This window comes from Lingula anatina, chromosome 3, assembly GCF_051362555.1.
Source record: "Lingula anatina isolate TDL-2025a chromosome 3, LinAna3.0, whole genome shotgun sequence".
Taxonomy (NCBI): domain Eukaryota; kingdom Metazoa; phylum Brachiopoda; class Lingulata; order Lingulida; family Lingulidae; genus Lingula; species Lingula anatina.
The window spans coordinates 1,597,554-1,619,821 of NC_141769.1; the positions used below are offsets into that span (position 1 = coordinate 1,597,554).

General features: G+C 34.6%; 3 protein-coding genes across 8 annotated transcripts in view; 2 read left to right on the top strand and 1 right to left on the bottom strand.

Moving 5' to 3' along the window:
• Positions 1 to 33: 33 nt before the first annotated feature.
• LOC106172611 (ufm1-specific protease 2) lies at positions 34 to 11,640 on the bottom strand. Of its 2 annotated transcripts, none has more exons than XM_024075231.2 (15): positions 11,498 to 11,640; positions 10,857 to 10,919; positions 10,335 to 10,506; positions 10,036 to 10,133; positions 9,529 to 9,745; positions 9,049 to 9,290; positions 8,536 to 8,623; positions 7,679 to 7,830; positions 4,362 to 4,467; positions 3,855 to 4,001; positions 3,368 to 3,546; positions 2,904 to 3,002; positions 2,343 to 2,445; positions 2,008 to 2,132; positions 34 to 1,657 (listed from the first exon to the last, which is right to left on the bottom strand). In XM_024075231.2, exons 1-15 carry the CDS (start codon positions 11,540 to 11,542, stop codon positions 1,571 to 1,573), a joined length of 1,923 nt encoding a protein of 640 aa, XP_023930999.2. In that variant the 5' UTR covers positions 11,543 to 11,640; the 3' UTR covers positions 34 to 1,570. The 2 variants fall into 2 exon arrangements, with proteins under 2 accessions (XP_023930999.2, XP_023930998.2); XM_024075230.2 differs by having other exon boundaries at positions 8,530 to 8,623; positions 11,498 to 11,639.
• A 110-nt stretch (positions 11,641 to 11,750) lies between these two features.
• Positions 11,751 to 16,047, top strand: LOC106156979 (solute carrier family 25 member 43). The gene is made up of 4 exons (XM_013532425.2): positions 11,751 to 12,410; positions 12,679 to 12,851; positions 13,721 to 13,843; positions 14,597 to 16,047. The coding sequence occupies exons 1-4, from the start codon at positions 11,891 to 11,893 to the stop codon at positions 14,798 to 14,800; spliced, it is 1,020 nt and encodes a 339-aa protein (XP_013387879.1). The 5' UTR covers positions 11,751 to 11,890; the 3' UTR covers positions 14,801 to 16,047.
• Positions 16,048 to 18,584: 2,537 nt separating this feature from the next.
• LOC106156982 (uncharacterized) overlaps positions 18,585 to 22,268 on the top strand; it is a 54,732-nt gene continuing 51,048 nt past the window's right edge. For 4 of the 5 annotated variants that reach the window (XM_087009400.1, XM_087009402.1, XM_087009401.1 and 1 more), the window contains exons 1-2: positions 18,586 to 18,773; positions 21,015 to 21,264. In XM_087009400.1, coding sequence (XP_086865526.1) covers positions 21,040 to 21,264 — 225 coding nt within the window. In that variant the 5' untranslated portion in view covers positions 18,586 to 18,773; positions 21,015 to 21,039. Of the gene's footprint in view, positions 18,774 to 21,014; positions 21,265 to 22,268 lie in introns of all 5 variants that reach the window. The other variant, XM_087009405.1, reaches the window with a different exon arrangement.

Sequence of the window (22,268 nt, forward strand, 5' to 3'; positions counted from 1 at the left end):
GAAAATATGAAAAGAAAAGACGCAAAACGAAGATGCAGTTGATGTACATTTAATGCCAAAACTGATGTATGAGAACCTGTTGTATTTCGCATTAAAATGTATACTTCACAAATATCTATCTCTTGCTGAAAAGTAACAAATTTTACAATATGTGTACCACAAATGGGGAGAAATAATTTTTGTTCCTCCACCATAATTCAACATTGGCCTTTCTCTCATATCAAACAAGACCACAAATTGAGTCAATATGACCTGATGGTGAACAGATTACAGAGGACAGTTACAATACAAACCTGGATAGGCTGCATCTTTACAGACAAATGCACAAAATATGACATATCACATGCAATAACACTATAGTGTACAATTTGTCTTTGTTTTGAAAGGGGGTAACCTCAGCCACATTTAACCAAGAGCTCTAGCCTGAAAATTTACCTCAATTTTTTGACTAACATTTTAGTCTTATTTGACTCCAGATATACCAGTAGCCCAATGACATGAAAGATTACATGTTTTGTTATAAAGGGCAACACCTGGCTAACCTTTTAAGTGGACTATTATGGATTGTGTTTTAACTTGAAGCATAATTTCTGGTTTAACGGTTTAGACTTTTTTCTGGGCAATTATCCTTTGGAAAAGAGCCTCAGAAATAAATATCTTTTTTCCATAAAATAACCAAACAAAATACTTTGTTTTGATAGCGCCCTCATGTAATGGCTGAAAATATACAATTTGTCTGACTTTATTTTTACCATCATGTCTATGCTACGTGTAAGAATTACAACAGAAAAAGCGATATTGCACTTGGATTCATTTGTTCTCTAGTTAGTGTGGCATAACAGGTTATGCTGGTGTAATGGCACAACTTAAAATAAAGAATATATCAACTAGAAATTAATAACATTTAAAAACATTTGTGAGAACTGCTGGTCTGAAGGATTTTTTTGATGGACTGACTATAAATTCAGAAAGTTTGCTCTTAAGATTGTTGTTGGTCTCTAGGACCTACTGAAAAACCTACTTATCCATAATTCACAGGGCCAACAGTTTCAGCATGTCTGATTGCAACATAATTAACAAGTTCATATCACTTGAACTGACGCTGGTGTGGCTATTCAAGGATAATTCAGATCCTGGAAATATATAATTCCATACATAAACATTAGCTCCTAAATTCATATTGCAACACATAAGCGTATGGCACTGTCATTGTCTTCAGTCATTCTTTTTTGACCATTTCTAAATACACTCAAATCACACATCAAAATCTCTATGTGTTAGGGCAGACACATAAAAGAACATCAGAGGAAATCTGGAGGCTCATAATAAATCTCTTCGCTTATAAGCAATCTAAATATGAGATAAATTTTAATGTACAACTTATAAAACAGAAAGAGAAGATACAAATTCAATACTGAACAGATACGTCCAACATGGAAATATCATCAATTTGATGAAATGAATGGTATTCATGATCATGACATGTTTTAATAAAAGAGAGTTTTTCCTACATGCATATATTGTCTGCATTTATAAAATCAAGTTTACGGTCTTCAGGCTATTTTATAGCCTAATATGTCTTGGGTCTCTGCGGCATACACAGGTTGTAGTAGGCATTTTTATCCCAGAAATCAGTAGTCTTCCAACCACACCAACCCTGTAGAAAAGATGAAAATGACTTTTTATTAATAAGAGCAAAAGTAAACATTAACACAAACAAACATAAAGTTTATCATATTTCAGTAAAAAAAAAAAAAGTTTACAGAATACCACTACAAATTTTTGGAATTATGTATTTGGCATCCAGAAAAAATCTAATTACCTAGTATGTATGAATCTTTAATTCATAAAAGCAAATGTATGTTGTGATAAAAAAAAAACATATGTCAGCTCACTGAATATCACAGAAACGCCCTAATACTTCCAGAGTAGGTATGGATATTTTTTGAAAGACTGAAAGATAAAGAATGAGGAACACCAGCTCTCCCGTCACTTCACTGAAGTTACCTTCTCCTGTATGATCCTCAGATCCTCGCCCCCAGTGTAGTGAGGATCCAGAATGAGGAACTTCAGCTCTCCTGTCACTTCACTGAAGTCTACTCCCAATATTGTGTGGGCTAATACCCCACCACCTGCAGAAAAATTATTACATTATTATGAAATAATACAAAAAATATGACTTTAAATACAAACAGTGCTGTTTTTAGAAACAATTGACTTTTTTACCACCATTGAAAAACCTACTCCACTGTATACAATTGGACTTTTCAAAGATAATATTGTTTTAACTTTGAAGTCTAAAACATAGTCTGTCTTCACAAAACTGGGTGTCAGGGTCTTACCTATCATAATTGGAGTCCCCTGAGTTTGGAAATGATGTGCTAATTCTCTTCCTTTATTGCTCAAGTCAGCACCACTGCTTACAAACATTATTTTTGACTGAACCTGAAATTTAACACCAAGATAATGCTAACCTTAATCTTTTTATCTTTAAAATGTTTTTACAAAAGAGCTAACAGAATATTCATTCTAAATGTAAAACTGTTAAAATTCTTTCTAGATCATCACATATTTTATAAGGTTTTTTTTCAAATCTCTGGAGGTTTTTAGGTTTGAGTTGTTTCTAACATCTGCCATAAAAATGATCAAATTGGTATTATTCTCACAAAAATCAGCTTGATTCTAGTCTGAATTTCATGAACATCTTAACCAGTACAATGAAGAAAATATCACAACTCTATACAAGTATCAAAACCACCTCAAAATAACATCACAACTACCACAATACTAATATCTCAACCAGCACAATCTCACACATCTCAAATTACCACAATACTAATATCTCAACCAGCACAATCTCACACATCTCAACTACCACAATGTACCACACAGATGTCCCATACCCCAAGAAGGTGGTCCAGGCAGTAGCTGACTTCTGTTGACCCAATCCACTTCCTAGACCCAACAAAGCTGGGCTCTTTATCTCCTATGTCCACCAGTGCCTGGAACCAGAAATACACAGCTGTTTATATCCTTGAACCTTTGAAACAACAGGATAAGTGTCTTGGCACAAAACTTCGCATACTAATCACATCAGTGGGATCACAGAGATTGGCAGATGTTTTTATTCTGCGGAGAACAGAAAACTAATAGGCCCATAACAGCATTCATGCAACAGGTTAAAAAACATTGCTGTACATGTTGTATGATAATTTGGCATTGAAAACGGCTGCACAAATGTATATATATATATATATATATATAATATATATATAATACAGGCCCATCTCATTATTCATTCCACCTTTTTTCACATTACAAAATTCAATGCATCAGAACAATGAAATCATCCACCTGGACAACCCACCTGTTGTATCTGCCTGTGTGTTGGTATGGGGACCTCAGTGTAGCCCTGGAGACGGAACCAGGATATCAGGGTCTGGAGAGACCTGTAAGCACACCCCCACTTGTCATCATCAAAATGATCCTGCATATAGTGGTGGTAGGAGTAGGTCCCCTGGACTGTGTAGATATGGCCATCTTTTACTGGAAGAGAATTACAGAAATATGCTCAGAATAAATAAATAAATTGAATATGGCACTGACAGATTAAAAAACAAATACAGATGTAAAACAAGCAGATTCAGATACATCTATATATAGACAAAGATAGTAATTTCTATCTGATCAATGCAGATTAAAAATTATCCTGGATTTCAATCTTGCCTGCAACATGTATACACACACACAGTCCCCATCCACATCTCAACAAACAGCTTTACTGGCACAATGCAGCAAATCTCAACTACCACAATGTACCATTAACTATCACAATGAGCCTACACAGTGCCTACCTCCTGGATCAGGGAGCCCTATGTGTGTATTTTTCAGACATCCATCCCAGACCTGATCTGAGGGAAACACCAGGGCATTGGCACGCCTGAACACTGGCCTGTCTGCAGGGATGTTGAACAGCTTGTGAAGGGAACTCCTTGTGGGCTCTGAATTTAGAGAAATACATGGTTGATATCTAAATATCACGGTTTCTAATAAAAAATATTAGTATGAATTGTACTCTGAATAAAAAGAAGAGTTGTCTTTAAGTTAAACTGTTCTTGGATTCTTTTTACCAGTAATAGTATGGTATCCTTCACTGTCTATCCAAAAAATGAAGGCACATTTGTCAAAGCTCTAGTTACCATAAAAATTTCTCAACAATTTGAAAACATCCCTAGATGATTAGGTAAAATGAAAATTACTGAACTGATTTTTAAAATGTATCACTGACTTTAATAATCATATACCAAGTTGGTGACAAACTGGAAAAAAAATCACAGTCAGTCCTTGTGTTTATAACGTACGTAGAGAATCCTCTGTAATACCATCAGGATACACCACAGTAAGCAGTGTGTCACTGCCTGGGTGTCTGAAGTGATATGGCCGTGGTACAATGAATTTATTGCCTGCCTGAGGTTGAAAAGTATAGAAATTTTATTGAAATTTAATTTAAGCATAAAACTCAATATAACTAGAGGATCAGAGAGGCGATACCGCCTCCGGATATTGTACCACCAGCTGGAGTAAGCGCATTCGTATGGACCCCCCCCCCCTCCAAAAAGGGACACCATCACCAGTCTTGTGCTTGACAAGCTCTATAAAATGCAATCAACAGGAGTTCTCAAAATATACAAAAAAATATAATTAAAAATGGTCAGTATATGACTTTCTATTCAACTTCAATAGTAACTATGGACCTATCTCTGCCAGTTTTGGAGATATAAGGGACTAAATGTTATAATTTTGCAGTTACCATAATGTGCCATAAATTTCCTACAGAAAAAAATTAATTAAAATAAAGAAAAGGTCATTTTGGTCAAAATTCTTGAAATGGGAGGTGCTCTGAAGTTCCAGAAGTTCAAATTTGATGAAATAATGTCATTTTTGACCACAAGTTGCCTGCTTTGCCAAGCCTTATGTTTTATTTTACTGGAGTTCAAAATTAATTATCCATTACCGTACTGCACATTTTGCTTTCACCACCAATATGTACTTTTTGATACAGCGTAAATTTGGAGATAAAAGGGAAGCAAAATTTGCAAAGTTCAAGTTCATGGTGAAAAGTAGGTCAAAGGTCAATTTCAAGGTCACATTCAGATTGCCAGTATGACTTCCTATTCAATACAACAGTAACTATGGACCTATCTCTGCCAGTTTTGGAGATAAAAGGGAAGCAAAATTTGCAAAGTTCAGTTCATGGTGAAAAGTAGGTCAAAGGTCAATTTCAAGGTCACAGTAAGATTGCCAGTATATGACTTCCTATTCAACCTCAATAGTAACTATGGACCTATCTCTGCCAGTTTTGGAGATAAAAGGGAAGCAAAATTTGCAAAGTTCATGTGATGAAAAGTAGGTCAAAGGTCAATTTCAAGGTCACATTTAGATTGCCAGTATATGACTTCCCATTCCAGTTCAATAGTAATTATGGACCTATCTCTGCCAGTTTTGGAGATAAAAGGGAAGCAAAATTTGCAAAGTTCAGTTCATGGTGAAAAGTAGGTCAAAGGTCAATTTCAAGGTCACATTTAGATTGTCAGTATATGACTTCATATTCAAGTTCAATAGTAACTATGGACCTATCTCTGCCAGTTTTGGAGATAAAAGGGAAGCAAAATTTGCAAAGTTCAATTCATGGTGAAAAGTAGGTCAAAGGTCAATTTCAAGGTCACATTTAGATTGCCAGTATATGACTTCCTATTCAACTTCAATAGTAACTATGGACCTATCTCTGCCAGTTTTGGAGATAAAAGGGAAGCAAAATTTGCAAAGTTCAGTTCAAGGTGAAAAGTAGGTCAAAGGTCAATTTCAAGGTCACAGTAAGATTGCCAGTATATGACGACCTATTCAAGTTCAATAGAAACTATGGACCTATCTCTGCCAGTTTTGGAGATAAAAGGGAAGCAAAATTTGCAAAGTTCAATTCATGGTGAAAAGTAGGTCAAAGGTCAATTTCAAGGTTACATTTAGATTGCCAGTATATGACTTCCTATTCAACTTCAATAGTAACTATGGACCTATCTCTGCTAGTTTTGAAATAAAAGGGAAGCAAAATTTGCAAAGTTCAATTCATGGTGAAAAGTAGGTCAAAGGTCAATTTCAAGGTCACATTTAGATTGCCAGTATATGACTTCCTATTCAACTTCAATAGTAACTATGGACCTATCTCTGCCAGTTTTGGAGATAAAAGGGAAGCAAAATTTGCAAAGTTCAGTTCATGCTGAAAAGTAGGTCAAAGGTCAATTTCAAGGTCACATTTAGATTGCCAGTATATGACTTCCTATTCAACTTCAATAGTAACTATGGACCTATCTCTGCCAGTTTTGGAGATATAAGGGACTAAATGTTATAATTTTGGAATTACCTTAATGTGCCATAAATTTCCTGCGGCAAAAATTAATTAAAATAAAGAAAAGGTCATTTTGGTCAAAATTCTTGAAATGGGAGGTGCTCTGAAGTTCCAGAAGTTCAAATTTGATGAAATAATGTCATTTTTGACCACAAGTTGTCTGCTTTGCCAAGCCTTATGTTTTATTTTTCCAGAGTTCAAAATTTATTATCCATTACCGTACTGCACATTTTGCTTTCACCACCAATATGTACTTTCTGATACAGCATAACTTGAAAACCGTACGGAATACAAAAAAATGGAGACCACCTCCAGTGTTGGGCTTTACATGCTCTACAAAATGCAAAAAAGAATGGGTCTCTAGCATTAACGGTTCCCGAATTAGAGACAGTTTTCAGTTTCGCCATCTTATGGCCGCTACTCCGGTGAAAATGCACTGATTGACCCCAAATTCACGGAGATGAAGGATGACCTGAAGGGTAACACTTTCCAATAATATTATTGGTTAAGTCTGTGTGGTGTCTGAATAACAGGGCAAAAAAATTTTTTTTCGTAAAAAATTTCATTTTTTTGAAAATTTTGGCCCGTTTGACCTTGAAGTAAAGGTCAAAGGTCAAATCCAAGGGCATATTTGAAATCTACACATATGACTTTTGGAAAGCCGTCTGTAGAAATTTTTCCCATAACCCCTTCCGTAGGGTAGATAATTAGCATTTAATTTTGCCATTTTTGGACAAGGGTGCATTTCAATGAGTGCCACACCCAGACCCCAATACCGACAAAGCCCAAATTTTACGTGGAACGAGTTGAGATTATAGGTGACCTAAATCCAAGAGATGGGTACGGGGGGCCTTACCGCCTAGGAGGAGAAGCGGTAACGGTAGCCGTCCGGCGGAGCCAACGGAGCCGGCGGAGCCGGCGGAACGATCCGGACGGGACCGAAACCATGTGTACCGCCAGCGCTAACGCTGGTGGTACAATTAGCTTGTTTAACCACATACTTGATTCAAATTAAACAAATCAATCATAATTCTTAAAACACAATTTCAGTAAAGTACATGAAAACGACAGTTCAAAAACTATGAAATTATGAGAAGCAACTTGCTGTAATCTTAGAAAGATCTTGAAAATGAAATTTGTAGTATATACTTGAGGTATTTAAAAATTTGCCCAGACACTTCAATTACAGGCTCGCATAAAGTGCATCTTGTGCTTACAGTTGGGCACCTGTGTTTGGAACCTGTGGGTAATTACTATAACTGTACACAATCTCACCTGTTTGTGTTTACAGATACACCTGTGCATGGCATCCAGCTGTCTACACAACCCCTCCACTAACACTGGCACTATCTGCTGGAGAGGCATTCTCTGTGAGATCAGAACCAGAACATCTAGAGGGAGATCCAGCTCAACTAACTCAAAGTCCTCTGAAATATCATATAATATAGACCTTAACATACACTGACAAGTCTGTTAAGAGAGTTTATGTATGTGTATGAGTGCTTCAAACTTAGGGATATATAGAAGGCATAAAATTGACTCCTGTTACTGTAATGGTGGCCTAAATTTACGAAATAAACATTATTATTATCCATACCCCATGAATGAGATCATTATGTGTAACATGAGGAACTTACAACTTCTGTATTTACTGGACAGCTTAATCTTGGTAGAATACTTTTAAAAACATTTCTGATAAACTAAAGATATAGTATTATGTATTATTTGATCATACTATGCCTTTAAAAAATTAAACCATAAAAACATGAGGCAATCTTATGAAACATTATATCATATTTTAATAGCCAAGAAGCTTCTCTACAACAGAAGTGCTATATTTTAAGCTTTGGAGTGTTAAAGAAAGCAATGAAAGCTGCAAAACTTCCAAGGTGAGCATAGTAACCAGGTGAGCATAGAGTATGGTGTAAATACCTTTCCCAAAATAATGCATCAAGTTATGTTACTCCATGTCAGTCATTGTAAGTTCTTCTTTTAAAAAGAGCTTTGTTAATATCTTAGCATCATTTTTATATCAAACACTGAGATAGCATATGCAATTCTAAACATAAAGCCAGCGCTATGTGTTTTAATATCAAGTTAATAAATAAGCAAAAGCAAGCCATTACCCTTACTGTGTTCGTAGTGGATGATGGGGGCACATCCTATACCAGTGTCAAGGTCACCTGTCACTTGGAACAGGACATTGACACCCACTGGATCCTGTAATAATAATAATAATAATAATAATAATAATAATAATAATAATAATAACTGTTCAGGTCTCCAGTTACTTAGAATAGAACATTAATACCCACAAGATCCTGTAATGACAGAAATCAATGAATAATAATAATAATTGTCTAGGTCTCCAATCACTTGGAAATTAACTGAATAACCATAATTGGAAGACAGAAACAAACAATAAATATAAATAATTTTCCTTTTACTAATTTAAGTAGAAATGTTGTGGATTTTTTATTTTTGAAATTACATAAGATAACATAAAATTACATAAAAATGTACCTAAATATAAATAATTTTATTGAGTGCCACCTCTTATTTAACCAAGGAACCTCTGGAAAAAGAAAGTCAATGACCTCACTACAACAGAGATAATGAAATATAAAAAGAAAGCTAAATCTTACCTCACTTCTGCTCTTTTTTTTCTTTTTAGAACCAGAATTACTTCCTTCCTCTTCATCATCAATGTAATTTAAAAGATCTGCACAAGTCAGTCCTTCTGTGTTCAAAGTACTTAAAGAAGAATCATTCTCACTTTGATTGGATAATAAAACTGAGCTGTTTTGAATGTGGAATACTGCTGCATTGGACTGTAACCGGTCTTGAAGGTCTTCTATTTCTATGGCAATTTTTTCTTGACACTTATCTGAAATTCATTTGAGAACAAAATGCAGGTCAGCAATTTTCTACTATAATTCTATTTAGCAAAGATCAAATGTTACAAAAAAAAAAAAAAAAAAAAAAAAAAAAGAGTCCAATATTAAAATAAAAATTAAAATAAGCTGACCCTGAATACAATCCAGTTTATACAACATTTATTTTTTCAATTAATTCCTCACAAATTTTTCATAACTTGATAAGAATATGAAATAACAAAAACATACCTGGTAAGTGTACATTTTCAAACCTCAGCTGTAGTCGAGGTCGTAGCCTAAATATCAGACTATCTTCAAAACTAAGGCTATCCTCCTGGGCCCTGTGTACTTTAACCCTGACCACCTCATTGTCCTGTACATTACACAGATGCACCGTGTCCTCCGTCACCAGAGGGTTACCCTTGTCCAGGTGACACACCAGGAAGTTTTTGCCTTGGAGGACATCCTACGTAAATATAAAGTGGTGAAGTGACATAAATAAATAAATAAATAAATAAATAAATAAATATATAAATTCTGAGATATTGCATTATTTAGAATGATACACCACCCATCCTGGACAAAAAGAAAAAAATATTCAGTTCAACAGACCTGGTCAAAAAGATCTCCAATGGATCAATCACACTGAAGTTTCCTAACCCAAAGTTTCAAGAAGTGAAAACAATAAAGAGGCCATGAACACAACTACAGGCAAATATCACATATTATACATGTTATTAAAATGCTGGCAGATACCTCAATTCCCAGGGTCAGTATTTTTCTGCTCTCTTTGACGAGTGCAGATTCTGACGTAACTGCTGGTGAAATACAGTACACTCCACATACATCAAACCCTGAAACACAGAAAAAAGATCAATATATTTATTAATGTTTTTCAAATTTGGCTAAATCAACACTATTTTTACTAAGTAATAGTGAAAGTTTTTAAAATTGGTTTAATGGAAATGTGTCAATGCGGAAATTTTGACAGAAAAGATTCTCTCAAGATTTTTCCTCTGTAAATAATAAAAAGAGAAATACAAAAAAACATTCACCAGCAGGCAACAACTGTATAGTTTCTCTTAGATCCTGCACCAGGGTGTTGCTCTTAGATCTAGTGTGTACAGCACAGTTTACAATGAAGATGTCTCTCTCCTCCCAACTAGCTGGGCCAACAAGAAAACCAAAGGTTTTGGGTTCACAAGTGGGGGAAATATTAATAAGGTCCTAAAAGAAGCAAGGAGTATACACCTTACCATTATTTCCATCAATTTTTATATTTATGTAATGTTTAATTATTTTAATAGATTTTAACAGTTTTCACAAATTTATTGATAGTTTTTATTCAAGTACTGGAATCAAGAAAACTAAATTTTGGATATTATCAGAAATGAAATCTACAGAAAAACAATAAAATATATTACAGGTACATTCTTTGAAATAGTTACAGATCAATTATTGTCTTATAATAAAATAAAAAATAATTTACCTGCAAATTGTCATTTTGGATTTAATGATTGCAATTATGATTATCATATGGATTTTTTGTATTGGTATATTGATTAGAAATGACTCACCTCACAGACTCCAGATGAAATGGTAACTCCTGGCTCTGCTACATTCGAAGATGCAACATTTTCCTGTATGAAGACAATAGGAAATAAGTCATTATGTCTTGAAACATAAATCTCAGTCATATACAAAATAATAAATAAAAAATAATAAAGTGTGTCAAATTACCAATCACTAAATAAAACTCAATATCTTGTTGATTATGGTTCAAGAAGCATTCACATTAGACATATGCAATTTTCAATTGTTAAGGTCTAAAACTTGAATAATTATAATTAGAAACCATTTATTTTAGGCTGTACAAATTACTGTTACACTTGGCTCAGAAACGAATGATAATAACAAATACCAAATTACCATCCCATGAGTGGCCTTGTTTTGATTGAATTATGAAGCTGTAGCTCGACGAAGAAAAAAGGTCATATTTATAGCAGTAGTGTGACTCTTTTCGTTGGATGTTTTCGTTCTGTCAACATATGTTTGGCCACGGTGGCAAAACCATTTAGCGTACTTTTTCGAAGATTGGTGGCAATTTAAGGAATAATTGCTCTTTAGATGAAATCTGAATTACTTTGGTGTTTCAAGATACTAAAAACCATACTTAGATTATTTCACTTTATCCAGATAGAAAAAATTAGGGGTTTACCTTGAATATACCAGCGGCAAATGTTACCTCTGTGGGCGCAGCCATCTTGGGAAATGAGGCTAATTACTTCCGCTTCTTCCAAAAATTATTCCGCACCGAGACAATGTTCTTGTAGATATTTTACACTTCAATGTACTAAATCTCCATCTTTGATTATAAATGCAAATTATGATTTCCGAAATACTTTTTAACTCCCTTCGTGAAATAAACTACCAAATTAAATCATCTTAGGCAGAGTGGAACTTTCTTTTTTCTCGTCATAACCTCCCCGAGCGGTAAGACGGCTAGGAAGAAGCAGACGATGGATGCTGTCACTTACGAGTAGACCTAAATTTGTTTGTGATATTTATTGCATCCGATTTTGAAACGAAAACTAGTTGTTTAAGAGTCAGCATGTCAAGGGCAAAGGCTGAATCAAGGCTTACAATAACACAGAATTTTATTTGCGGAGGTTTGGCCGGAATGTTTAGCAGAACGGTCCTTTCTCCTTTAGAAGTTGTTAGAATATCTTGTCAAATAGGGACGCCGGAAACGCGACAGGGTGCTTACAGAGCCTTCAGGACTCTATACCAGCAGCAAGGATGGAAGGCATTCTGGAAAGGAAACGCTGTAGCCTGTTTCAGACTTCCTCTCTACTCAGTTATTCATCTTTTTACTTATGAAAATCTGTCATTAAAACTTGTGGATGAACAGGGACGGCTTTCTGCATCCACGGCCACGATTGCTTGTATGGGGGCAGCAATTAGTTCTACAGCTGTTTTATACCCCACTGACTTGGTTATGGCTAGATTAATAGCACAAAATGCTGACAAAAAACAGGCAAGATACAGCGGTATGACCCATGCTATAAAAATGATCTGGAAAGAGGAGGGATTTTTACGGTTATATAGGGGGTTGTCATTAGCAGTTTTAGGTACATATGGCTTTGTTATTTTTTGGCCATTACCAGTGCTCTTATCACACGTTTAAACTAAGCTTTGAAATGTATGCTTTGTTTTGTTTTGTTTTAGAAATCCACTTAAAATATTTTGAAAATAGAATGTTTTTAACATGAATATCCTATAAAGCCTGAAATATCTCAATTTTAAAACATGTAATTACCTAAAGCCAGAAAAGTAATTTAACCAAACAGTTGTCAGATGGTGGCATACAGTTATGTTATCTTTTTTTATTTATTACAGAATTAATACCTTTTACTGGCGTAGTTTATTTTACCCATAGTGCAATAGATCAGTTAATAGATAAGCCAAAGTCAGAAATATCCACAGAAGAACATTTTGCAAGGTGGTGCATGTCAACTGCGTTTGCCAAAATGATAGTGTATCCTTTGCATACAATAAAGAGGAAAATGCAGGTATGTTTACAAAACTCATTCTAAACTACCAGTGACACGAAAATTATCAAAATCTTTATAGTAATAGAATGATACAAAAAAAAAAAGGGAATTAGAAAGTATGCTTGTTATTTGCAATCGTTGCTTGTCAATATTAATATCAACTCACACACTCAGAAACAGTTGTATAACATTTGTGATTATATATTATAAAGTTCTCAATTTTTAAACCACTTGCATATTTCTTAGAATATGGCATTCATTTACTAATTTCATGTAATAATAAGATATAATGGGTAGTCTTATTGTTTCAAAGATAACTCATCAGTGCAGAGAAAGAATTAAACATTTTATCCAAGCACAACTTGAACTACACTTGTTATGATTTTTTTTTATAAATTATATATTAAATCATAACTAATTGTAACTATACTAGTTTAATGGCATATTTTCCTTTAACTTCATTGCAGCTGCATTTGTTATTTTTTAATTAGATTACATTAAATTATAACTTAAAGGGATAATAACTCTTCGTATGAGATCTATATTTCACAATAAAAACATTGTGAATAACTCATAGAAATATAATATTTTTTTTTTTACGACATAAACAGCAGTTATAGCTATTATTCTGATATTTGAGCATGCTTCAGACCTCGTGACCTCCATTGATAGCTATACTCTGTTATAATCTCTTAAGAGATTTTAACAAAAAACCAAACTTTTTAGAAAAAAACCAGGGGCTAACTTTGAATGTAAAAGTGGATTCATTAACCATTGGCAAGTATGGGAAAATTGATGTTTACTCCAGGAAAATTCATTTTGTGGCCAAAATGAGTTATTATCCCTTTAATTGTAAGCAATATTTGACATATTTTTTCAAACTCCAGGCATCGTCTGCAGTTCTACCAGACAGAGGTGGTGTGGATGTGGACTTCAGGGGCATGTGGGATGCCTTCAGACAGACTGGCTTCACTGGTCTTTGGAGGGGAGCTACTGTAGGATTACTGAAGGTAAAATTATTATTTGGAAGATGGCATCTAGGTTTGAGATGACGTTATCAGAAAATTAAGGATGTTTGTAGGAGAAAAAAATTGCAAGGAAAGAATTCTTATTTGTAAAAAGGAGCCAAGTTTTTGTCAAAATTTGTATGTAAACATGTATTGGTATTTGAATAATTTTATTTTTAAAAAATGTGACACAATCCAAACATCAACCACACCTGACACAATCCAAACATCAACCACAACTGACACAATCCAAACATCAACCACACCTGACACAATCCAAACATCAACCACAACTGACACAATCCAAACATCAACCACACCTGACACAATCCAAACATCAACCACACCTGACACAATCCAAACATCAACCACAACTGACACAATCCAAACATCAACCACACCTGACACAATCCAAACATCAACCACACCTGACACAATCCAAACATCAACCACACCTGACACAATCCAAACATCAACCACACCTGACACAATCCAAACATCAACCACAACTGACACAATCCAAACATCAACCACAACTGACACAATCCAAACATCAACCACACCTGACACAATCCAAACATCAACCACACCTGACACAATCCAAACATCAACCACACCTGACACAATCCAAACATCAACCACACCTGACACAATCCAAACATCAACCACACCTGACACAATCCAAACATCAACCACACCTGACACAATCCAAACATCAACCCAAATATCTGACAGGTGTATCTTACATTGACCTAGGTAGTGCCCTACAGTGTCATCATGATGCTGGCCTTTGAATACATGAAGAGACCATTCCTGTTCTACAACAGATACACCACCAGTCCCTGGTTTGAGGAGTTCTGTCCAGGGGTGGACCAGTCCCTCAGGCCGCATGAGTTGGAGGAGTGGTATCGACAGAGAGCTAATTTAGAGCGCAGGCCACCTGTGCTCATAGATGATTGACTTAGAATGTGTGATATCCCTGCTTTGAATGTGAACCCATGTTTTATGTCTAGCATTGCCCTATCTGGTAGTTTAAAGTTAACTGAACAATCATTGAAATTTTGACTTGTATAAATTTTTGATTAGGATAACTTCATACTTTTTTTATCTCTGCTGAGGATTTGACTCTTTGAATTTGGGATAATAAGATTGACTGAATTTTTCAGTGGTGATAAGGTTATCTCCAGTTATAGTTTGACTGTTAAGACTGTCATGTACATTTTGAAAACTGAAATGGGTAATTTTTTTTCTGAAAAAAAAAAATAAATAAATAAATAAATAAAATGATAAAAACTGAAAGATTTGTGTGATTTTAGTGAAAAAATTAGCAGGCCCCAAATCACCCTGGCACTTTTTCCTCTTTTTGAAGTACATTAACAAATTGTGTTGTTTTACACTTGAAAAATACGTTATTATGACATTCGAACTGAATGGTTACAATAGTTCACTGCATTTTTACTGTGAGTCGATATGGATTTTTATATTTGCAAATATATTATTCATTTAAAAAGTGTTCCATGCCTTTGAAATATAATCATAGACTAGATTTAAAAGGCATAATGGGGAAAATACAAAAAAATTGAAAATCTCACAAGCATATCCATAAAGTTGACAGTACTTTGCAATCCCTCCCCCCCCCCAAAAAAAAAAAAAAAAAAGAAATTATGAAATCTTAATAATAATTTAGGGTGTAACATATTTGATATAACTTGAAAAATCTAAATTAACATCAAAAATGTGTTTTTTCTTTCTGTGACACTCCATACAGTGGGGTTAGAAATTGCAAACACGCTTGAGCTGAGACTCTTGTTGAAGGAGTAACTGATCTGCGAAATGTCAAGTAAGTGGTTTGTGATAAAAGATGAAATGCAATTCATTACAAATTGTACAGTAACTGCATTGTTTGTGCTCAATGTCATTTCCTGGGACATAAAAATGCTTTTTACTCATTGTGGTGTCTGAAGAGCATTCTATATGAAGTTGTATTATTTTACACCCATTTAATTAAATATTGATAAATCTAGGATATTGTTAATAGAAATCTACATGATATGTATCCAGACTTTGAGTGACTTGGATTCAGGGTATATAATCTCCATGTGGTCTGTTCTGGGGACAAAACACACTGTTTGCTATTTAAATTTCACTTGATAATAAAATCCATACGTCCAATAGAATGCTGTAATAAATGCATTACTTGTTCATTAGTCTGATTTGAATAGTAATTTTATACCATCAAAGTGATGTGTTTTCTGATTTGCTACTGTATAGCCAGCAATTTTAAAGGAAGGGGGGGGGGGTCTTTTTCTGTATGGGTGGAGCATATTACCCCCTATGTTGACCCATTGAAGAAATGACATAGAATCTAGAACAAATGTTGATTAACAGCAGACCTTTTCCTCCCAAAAGGGGATTTTTTCGACCCCCCCTGCCCCTCCTGGGACTTCAGCTTGGTCATAATGTTAGATTTGTGGATATACATATATACGTATAGTTGGGTGTGGACAGGACAAATAATTTGCTGTGCTGGCTATGAAAAAGTTTCAGGTGAGCATGGCTTTGACATAGTATGCTAAATACACTGTGGATTTGCAAATGTACGTAGAACCTTAAATATTTGCTTTGACTGTAGAGTGCAATAAACGCAGGGTAAAGGGAGCGAAAATAAACAAATAAATGAGGGTCTGTGAAGGCATTATATACAAGGTAGCAGAGAGAGCTACCAATGAGTAAAACTTGGAGTGCATTTGTATATCATTTTTCCCTTCTAATTCTTAAAATATGATAAAGATATCACATTCCATAATATTTTTGATGATATATTCAAGGTTATCAGAAGATTTTTATTTTATATTTCTTTATTTTAGAGGCAGTGTTGTAAGTGATAGCAAGGTGAAGTGGTCTTCTTGAGCCCCAAGTACAACAAGTGTGTTGTCATATGTATATCCACAGGTGTTGTACTCGTAAATAGCTTCAGCCCAACCCTTGCACATTCATTTGGGGATGTGACAAACAACAGGTAAGAGAAGTCAGAATTTTTGAAATGTGTAAATTATTTTCTTTTTTTTTTTTTGTGCTATAATACCAATTCATTTGTTTGTAGATTGAAGGTGTTATTATAGAATATCTTTTCAGGTGAAAAGAGCATTGTTTGATATAATTTTATATCCAGAGTTGCCAACTCTAGCTATACATGCATATTCTACATGTTATTTAGTCTGGACCCCCATTGTTTACAGGTATTATTCTATTGTGAATAAGATATTAGAATATAGATTGTGCATTTTTATCACTGTTATGTTGGCAAATCTAGAAATTTTAGCTCTGTACCAAGGATCCTTGTATCATGAAGTTAGAAGTTAGTTGGTTGGTAATATGTTATACTTTCCAGATAATAGCAAAAAATAAAAATGAATAAATAAATAAATAAACTATGAAACAAAACAATTAAACTTCAGATTGGTTACAAAATAATTTTAGGGGTGTTTTCATAAACAATTAAAATGACTGATCTCCTCTAAATTTTCTTTAGCATTTTTTGGTCACAATTATTGTTAAGTTTTATACAGCCAGCTCAAAATAAATTTGTATGAACTAAGGCAATTTGTTGTTTAGATATGGTTGTTAGTGACTTCATGAAATTAGATCGACAAAAATAATTATCAACACGTCATAGTTTTGATCCAGGACAAACAGACAAGCACTGTTCTGTAAAAGACACTGCAATAATAAAAAGAAAAGGATAAAATGAGGTTGAAAATCCTTTTTTTTTTTGCGTTTTTTCCTTTCTAGCAGTCATTTGAGACTGCTGTGCCAGACAGATCTGGTAAGCAGCTCTAACATAGGTGATTGGAATTACGGTGACGATCCATAACATTGTCACACAAGATTACACGTCAAAGTAGAAAGCACCCAGAGCCAGTAAAGAACAGGTAGAGTGCACTCACACAACCAATGGCTTGCATGTGTGAAAGTATGCTGTGATGGCTTTCCTCAAGTTTTTCACCATATGGGTTTATTGAACCATAAAGATAAGACCTTCCCCTTTCACACTTAGGAAAAAAAAAGGAAATGGCCTAGAGATAAGTGGTAGGTTATTGTGTATTGCATAGTGGTGTTTTTGAATATTTTAACTTGAAATTGGCCTTGAAAAATGGTTGAACATTGAAATGTGTTTTGATTGTATAGCAGGTGGATTTCGACAACTAATAGTTATATCCATTCAAAGGGCAGACAGAGCTGTCATCTGTGTCTTCCAGAAGACAGTCAGAATTTTTCAAGTTTAAATTGATGGGCATTTAATTTTTTCTGCCAGAAGGTGGTCAAAAATGGAGGATGGATCAACAAAGGTGATTTGAAAGACTGATAGAAATTGTCTTTTTTGGGGTTGCCCCTTCATTCATTTACTCTCTCTCTCTCTCTCTCTCTATCTCTCTCTCTCTCTCTCTCTTAAGTAGAAGACGAGACATAAGGGAGACATCTACATAATAGACACAACTTGCTAATTCCATACCTCAAATGTGTATGAAAAGATAAGTTTATAAATTACAGTGGACATGCAGGTCTATTGTATTGGACAATGGTCAGTGCCACAATAATAAATATATCACCAGGGTAGCTGGCTATCCATCTTTTCTTTGAAGGCTTTCAGATGCTGCTGAAGGCAGAGAGTGGCTATTAGTTTCTGGTTTGTGCAACAGCCTGTGACATGTATTTAATTCCCATGGAGAACAGGTAGAGTGTGATATATAATGTATTGATGGCAATGTAGCATACAGGTATATTGTGTGGCTGAAATATTAAAGAATGACCAGTGGATAAAAAGTCAGTTCAGAGAGATCCATGGTGATTTACATGAGTTAGTTGAAAACGGCATAATTTCAAGGCATTGATCTTAACAAAACTGCCAGGACACCACCTGAGTTTTAACAAGGTAAGAAAGTTTAAACATTTTAAGTTGAATAAGTTGAAAATAGCATGATTTCAAGCCATTTATCTGTACAAAACCTCCAGGTGGCTTAACAAGGTAATAAAATTTGAAGACTTTTGAAGAATTTTTTCACCAGTAGAATTCTCACTGGGCCACAACAATTATTTTAATGACTTCAAATCCTTAGTGTAGTTTTATGTTTCATCTGTATTTATTCAGTTTGGTTGGCAGTTAGGAGCTATTTATACTTCATTTAAAATGGTGGATGATTTAGGTATATATATATATATACTGGTATTGTCACATAAGTAATTGGACACCTGATTGTAAAATGTGTTAGCATCTAGCAGAACATGCATGGAATAAGAGTTATGTACAGGCTTGCATATAGCCAGCAATTTTGAAAGAAGTTTTTTTTAATAGACTAATATGTTTACCCTTTAAGATAATTACCCCACCCCCCAAACTTGAAAAAAAGGCATAAAAGCTAGAGCAATTTTAATTCAGAGTGAATCTTTTCTGTTCAAAATGTGGTGCTTTTGAACCCCTCTAACCCCATCCCTCTGCCTACAGGCCTCATATATGAGTAAAGGTTAGGAGTCAAATTATGAAAATGCAGATATGGTAGTATGTTTGCTTTCTGGGGCTCCAGTGTTGTACCAGGTCTCATTGATAAATTATATTGACAACTGACATTGTAATTCAAGATCACGAATAGAGTCTTATGATAGCAAGAAATAGCTATTAGTTTTGGTCACCTCTTGCTGAATACCAGAATAATATCTAAAAAATGCATTCAGACATATTGCAAATAATTTGACACAGTGTTTTAGATAAATTAATGTGGTGAAACTTAGCTGACGGATTTTTTATTTTCAGTTTTTTAACTGTTTAGGTCCTTTTTTTCCCTTTTTGTGCTATGATTGTTTTAATGTATGTTACATTTTGTTTGTTTAAAATTTCTAAATTAAAGAATAATAGTTTAGTGAAAATATATTTTCAGGCACAAGTAGTTATGTTAGTAGCTACAGCAACAGAATTTTATTTAAGGAGAAACTTGACTCTGAATTTGAACTGAAACAAAAAAGTGACTGGCAGAATTTTTGGTCTTGAATTTGAAGTGAACAGGTCACTTATATTTACATTGTATTGAATTGTATTTTTACACCTTTCACAGATGCCAATGAATGAAGTGCTTTTGCATTTGGTTCTGTACAAATATTTATGGTCATCTATTGTATTGCATTGAATATCATACAGGCTTAACTGAAATGTATGGGCAGCGAGTTGTTTTGCTGAAGTGTATCGTGTTTTAATTTGTGCACACTGTTTAAAACAGCTACACTGAGCAAAACAAAGGGAGAGTATTATGATATACTTGGACTGATTTTTGTATTAGGTTTAACTCATTCACTGACTTAAATATAAGGTCAGTGCACCCATTTAGGAAGCCAGCACCAAAAAGTTGTCACACACAGAGAACTGTAATGTAGCGAGTACCTAGCCAAAACTGTACAGAAGGTAAACTTACAAGTTGAGTGACATACAAATATTGGCCAGCCCAGGAGAAAAGACGGAAGGGACAGTTTAATAACAGAAATAGCTCAAAGACAGGGGCTCGGATTTAAGCTGGTTTGAGTATAGATATTGCCAAATTAATTCACCAGTGGTTTTAATGAATATGCATGCAGGGTCTTCCTATGATGTCATCCAGACCCAAACTGGTTCAGTAAAGATTGAATACAAAGCATACAGTAAATACATGTGACAGATGGAATACAGTGGGCTTCAAGTTCAACAAGCAAAATACAGTACACACTGCGGAAATGGTCACCTTATACCATGCATTATTGTTATCTCCAAAACAAATCTTATAAAATTAATTTTTCTATGGCATTTACTAAAATTGATATGTACATTGCCTGACTCAGATCTTTGTGTATCTGGCACAAACTTTCTGATCTATGCCACAAAAACTCCTGAAAAGCAAAAATTGATATCATATTAAACAGGTCGTCATGGCACCTTGGATAAAAACATCATGTTCTCTCGTTCTATGATATTAAGTGCATATTTTCAGCTACATAAAACATTTGTTATTTTGTCTGAGAAACACCAGCTGTTTACAGTATTTGTTCTAGATATGTTTTCTTTAATATTGCTTGTTTATAAACAACATCATTAGGAATCACTGTACTGCAGGAACAAGTTATCAATTTCTGACATTTTTGTCATTTGTTTCAGAACTTAAGGATATTCTCATAAGAAAATGACAGAGCATGAAAAGAAAGTAACATTGGACGTGCCAAGGACAAGGAGAGAAAAGAGATCTCCTCGTGAGTCATCTCGGGACAGTCAGATATCACAACTGCAGGTGCCCTCTGTGAGCAGAAGAGTTGTTATGCCAGGGCCTACAGCCAGTCAGATATCACAACTGGAGCAGGTGCCCTCAGTGAGCAGAAGAGTTGTTATGCCAGGGCCTACAGCCAGTCAGGTAGGTACTAGGTGTAGAATTTTTTTGTTACTATTCAGGTATGCTGAAAACATTTTAAAAACAGTTAGACATTTTGACTGGCAGTTTGAAAAAATTGCCAGATGAAAGGGCTTTTTGCCAGACTTCTTTTTTCTTAAAAACTGTGGTCAGGCCCATGGGCTGATTAAACAATATTTCACAGATGCTTAAAATTTTTATGAGTTATGATTAGTAAATCTAGACTGAAGGTTTTAGCATGTCTATTTCTTTGCAGTTAACTATGTTATGAAAAAAATTTTGACAGTTATTACATGTTGTATTTGAGAGATATTCAATTGCTAATAACAATGAAAAATGAACTATAGCGATGGCAACATATAATTTATACACACCTCCAACACAAATAAAAAATATTAACAAAGGATGTATGATACTCATAAGTATAAAATCTGTTGTATGACACAATTTGAACAAGATGATGGAGATGATTTCATGATTTGATTTTATTTACTTTATGCTTTCTTTCACTTCAGCAGTTTTACACTCATGTTTTTGTCCTCAGTACTTTGTGAATGATGAGCAAACAACTTTATTAAGATTATCATCATGAGATAGCATTCAATAGCCCTAGCAGTTAAGAGTCAATGGATCAAACAGGCACACATCTTGGCACTGTCTTGCTACTTTTCTTATAAAAACTGTTTCTGAGAAAAGTAATTAGCAGTCTGTTAGTATCATCTGAGAAGATAACCACCCTTTGATAGGTTTACCACATGTGTACATCAGAGGTATATGTGTATGTATTGTCTGTAGTACAAGGTAATGACATGGTTGATTACTTCTGTTTTGTTAACCTCATACAAGTTCAATGTCCTTAGTGTACCAATACAAGGTCATTGTCCATAATGTGCACATGCGCCCCCCCCTTTCCTCAACCCCCTCCCATTCACTATTCAGTAATTTAACCCAAAATCCAGATACAGAGCTGCATATCTTAGGTGCTTGCATTTAAAAAGCTCTGAACT

What these genes read in the sequence shown, in the direction of transcription:
- LOC106172611 (XM_024075230.2), bottom strand. Translation starts at nt 11,542, where the DNA reads ATGGCTGCGCCCACAGAGGTAACATTTGCCGCTGGTATATTCAAG. An exon ending in TACTGACCCTGGGAATTGAG is followed by an intron (nt 9,746 to 10,035) that starts GTATCTGCCAGC and finishes ATATTTACGTAG; the next exon opens with GATGTCCTCCAAGGCAAAAA. An exon ending in GTATCTGTAAACACAAACAG is followed by an intron (nt 4,468 to 7,678) that starts GTGAGATTGTGT and finishes TTTCAACCTCAG; the next exon opens with GCAGGCAATAAATTCATTGT.
- LOC106156979 (XM_013532425.2), top strand. Translation starts at nt 11,891, where the DNA reads ATGTCAAGGGCAAAGGCTGAATCAAGGCTTACAATAACACAGAATTTT. An exon ending in GTTGTCATTAGCAGTTTTAG is followed by an intron (nt 12,411 to 12,678) that starts GTACATATGGCT and finishes TATTTATTACAG; the next exon opens with AATTAATACCTTTTACTGGC. An exon ending in CAATAAAGAGGAAAATGCAG is followed by an intron (nt 12,852 to 13,720) that starts GTATGTTTACAA and finishes TTCAAACTCCAG; the next exon opens with GCATCGTCTGCAGTTCTACC.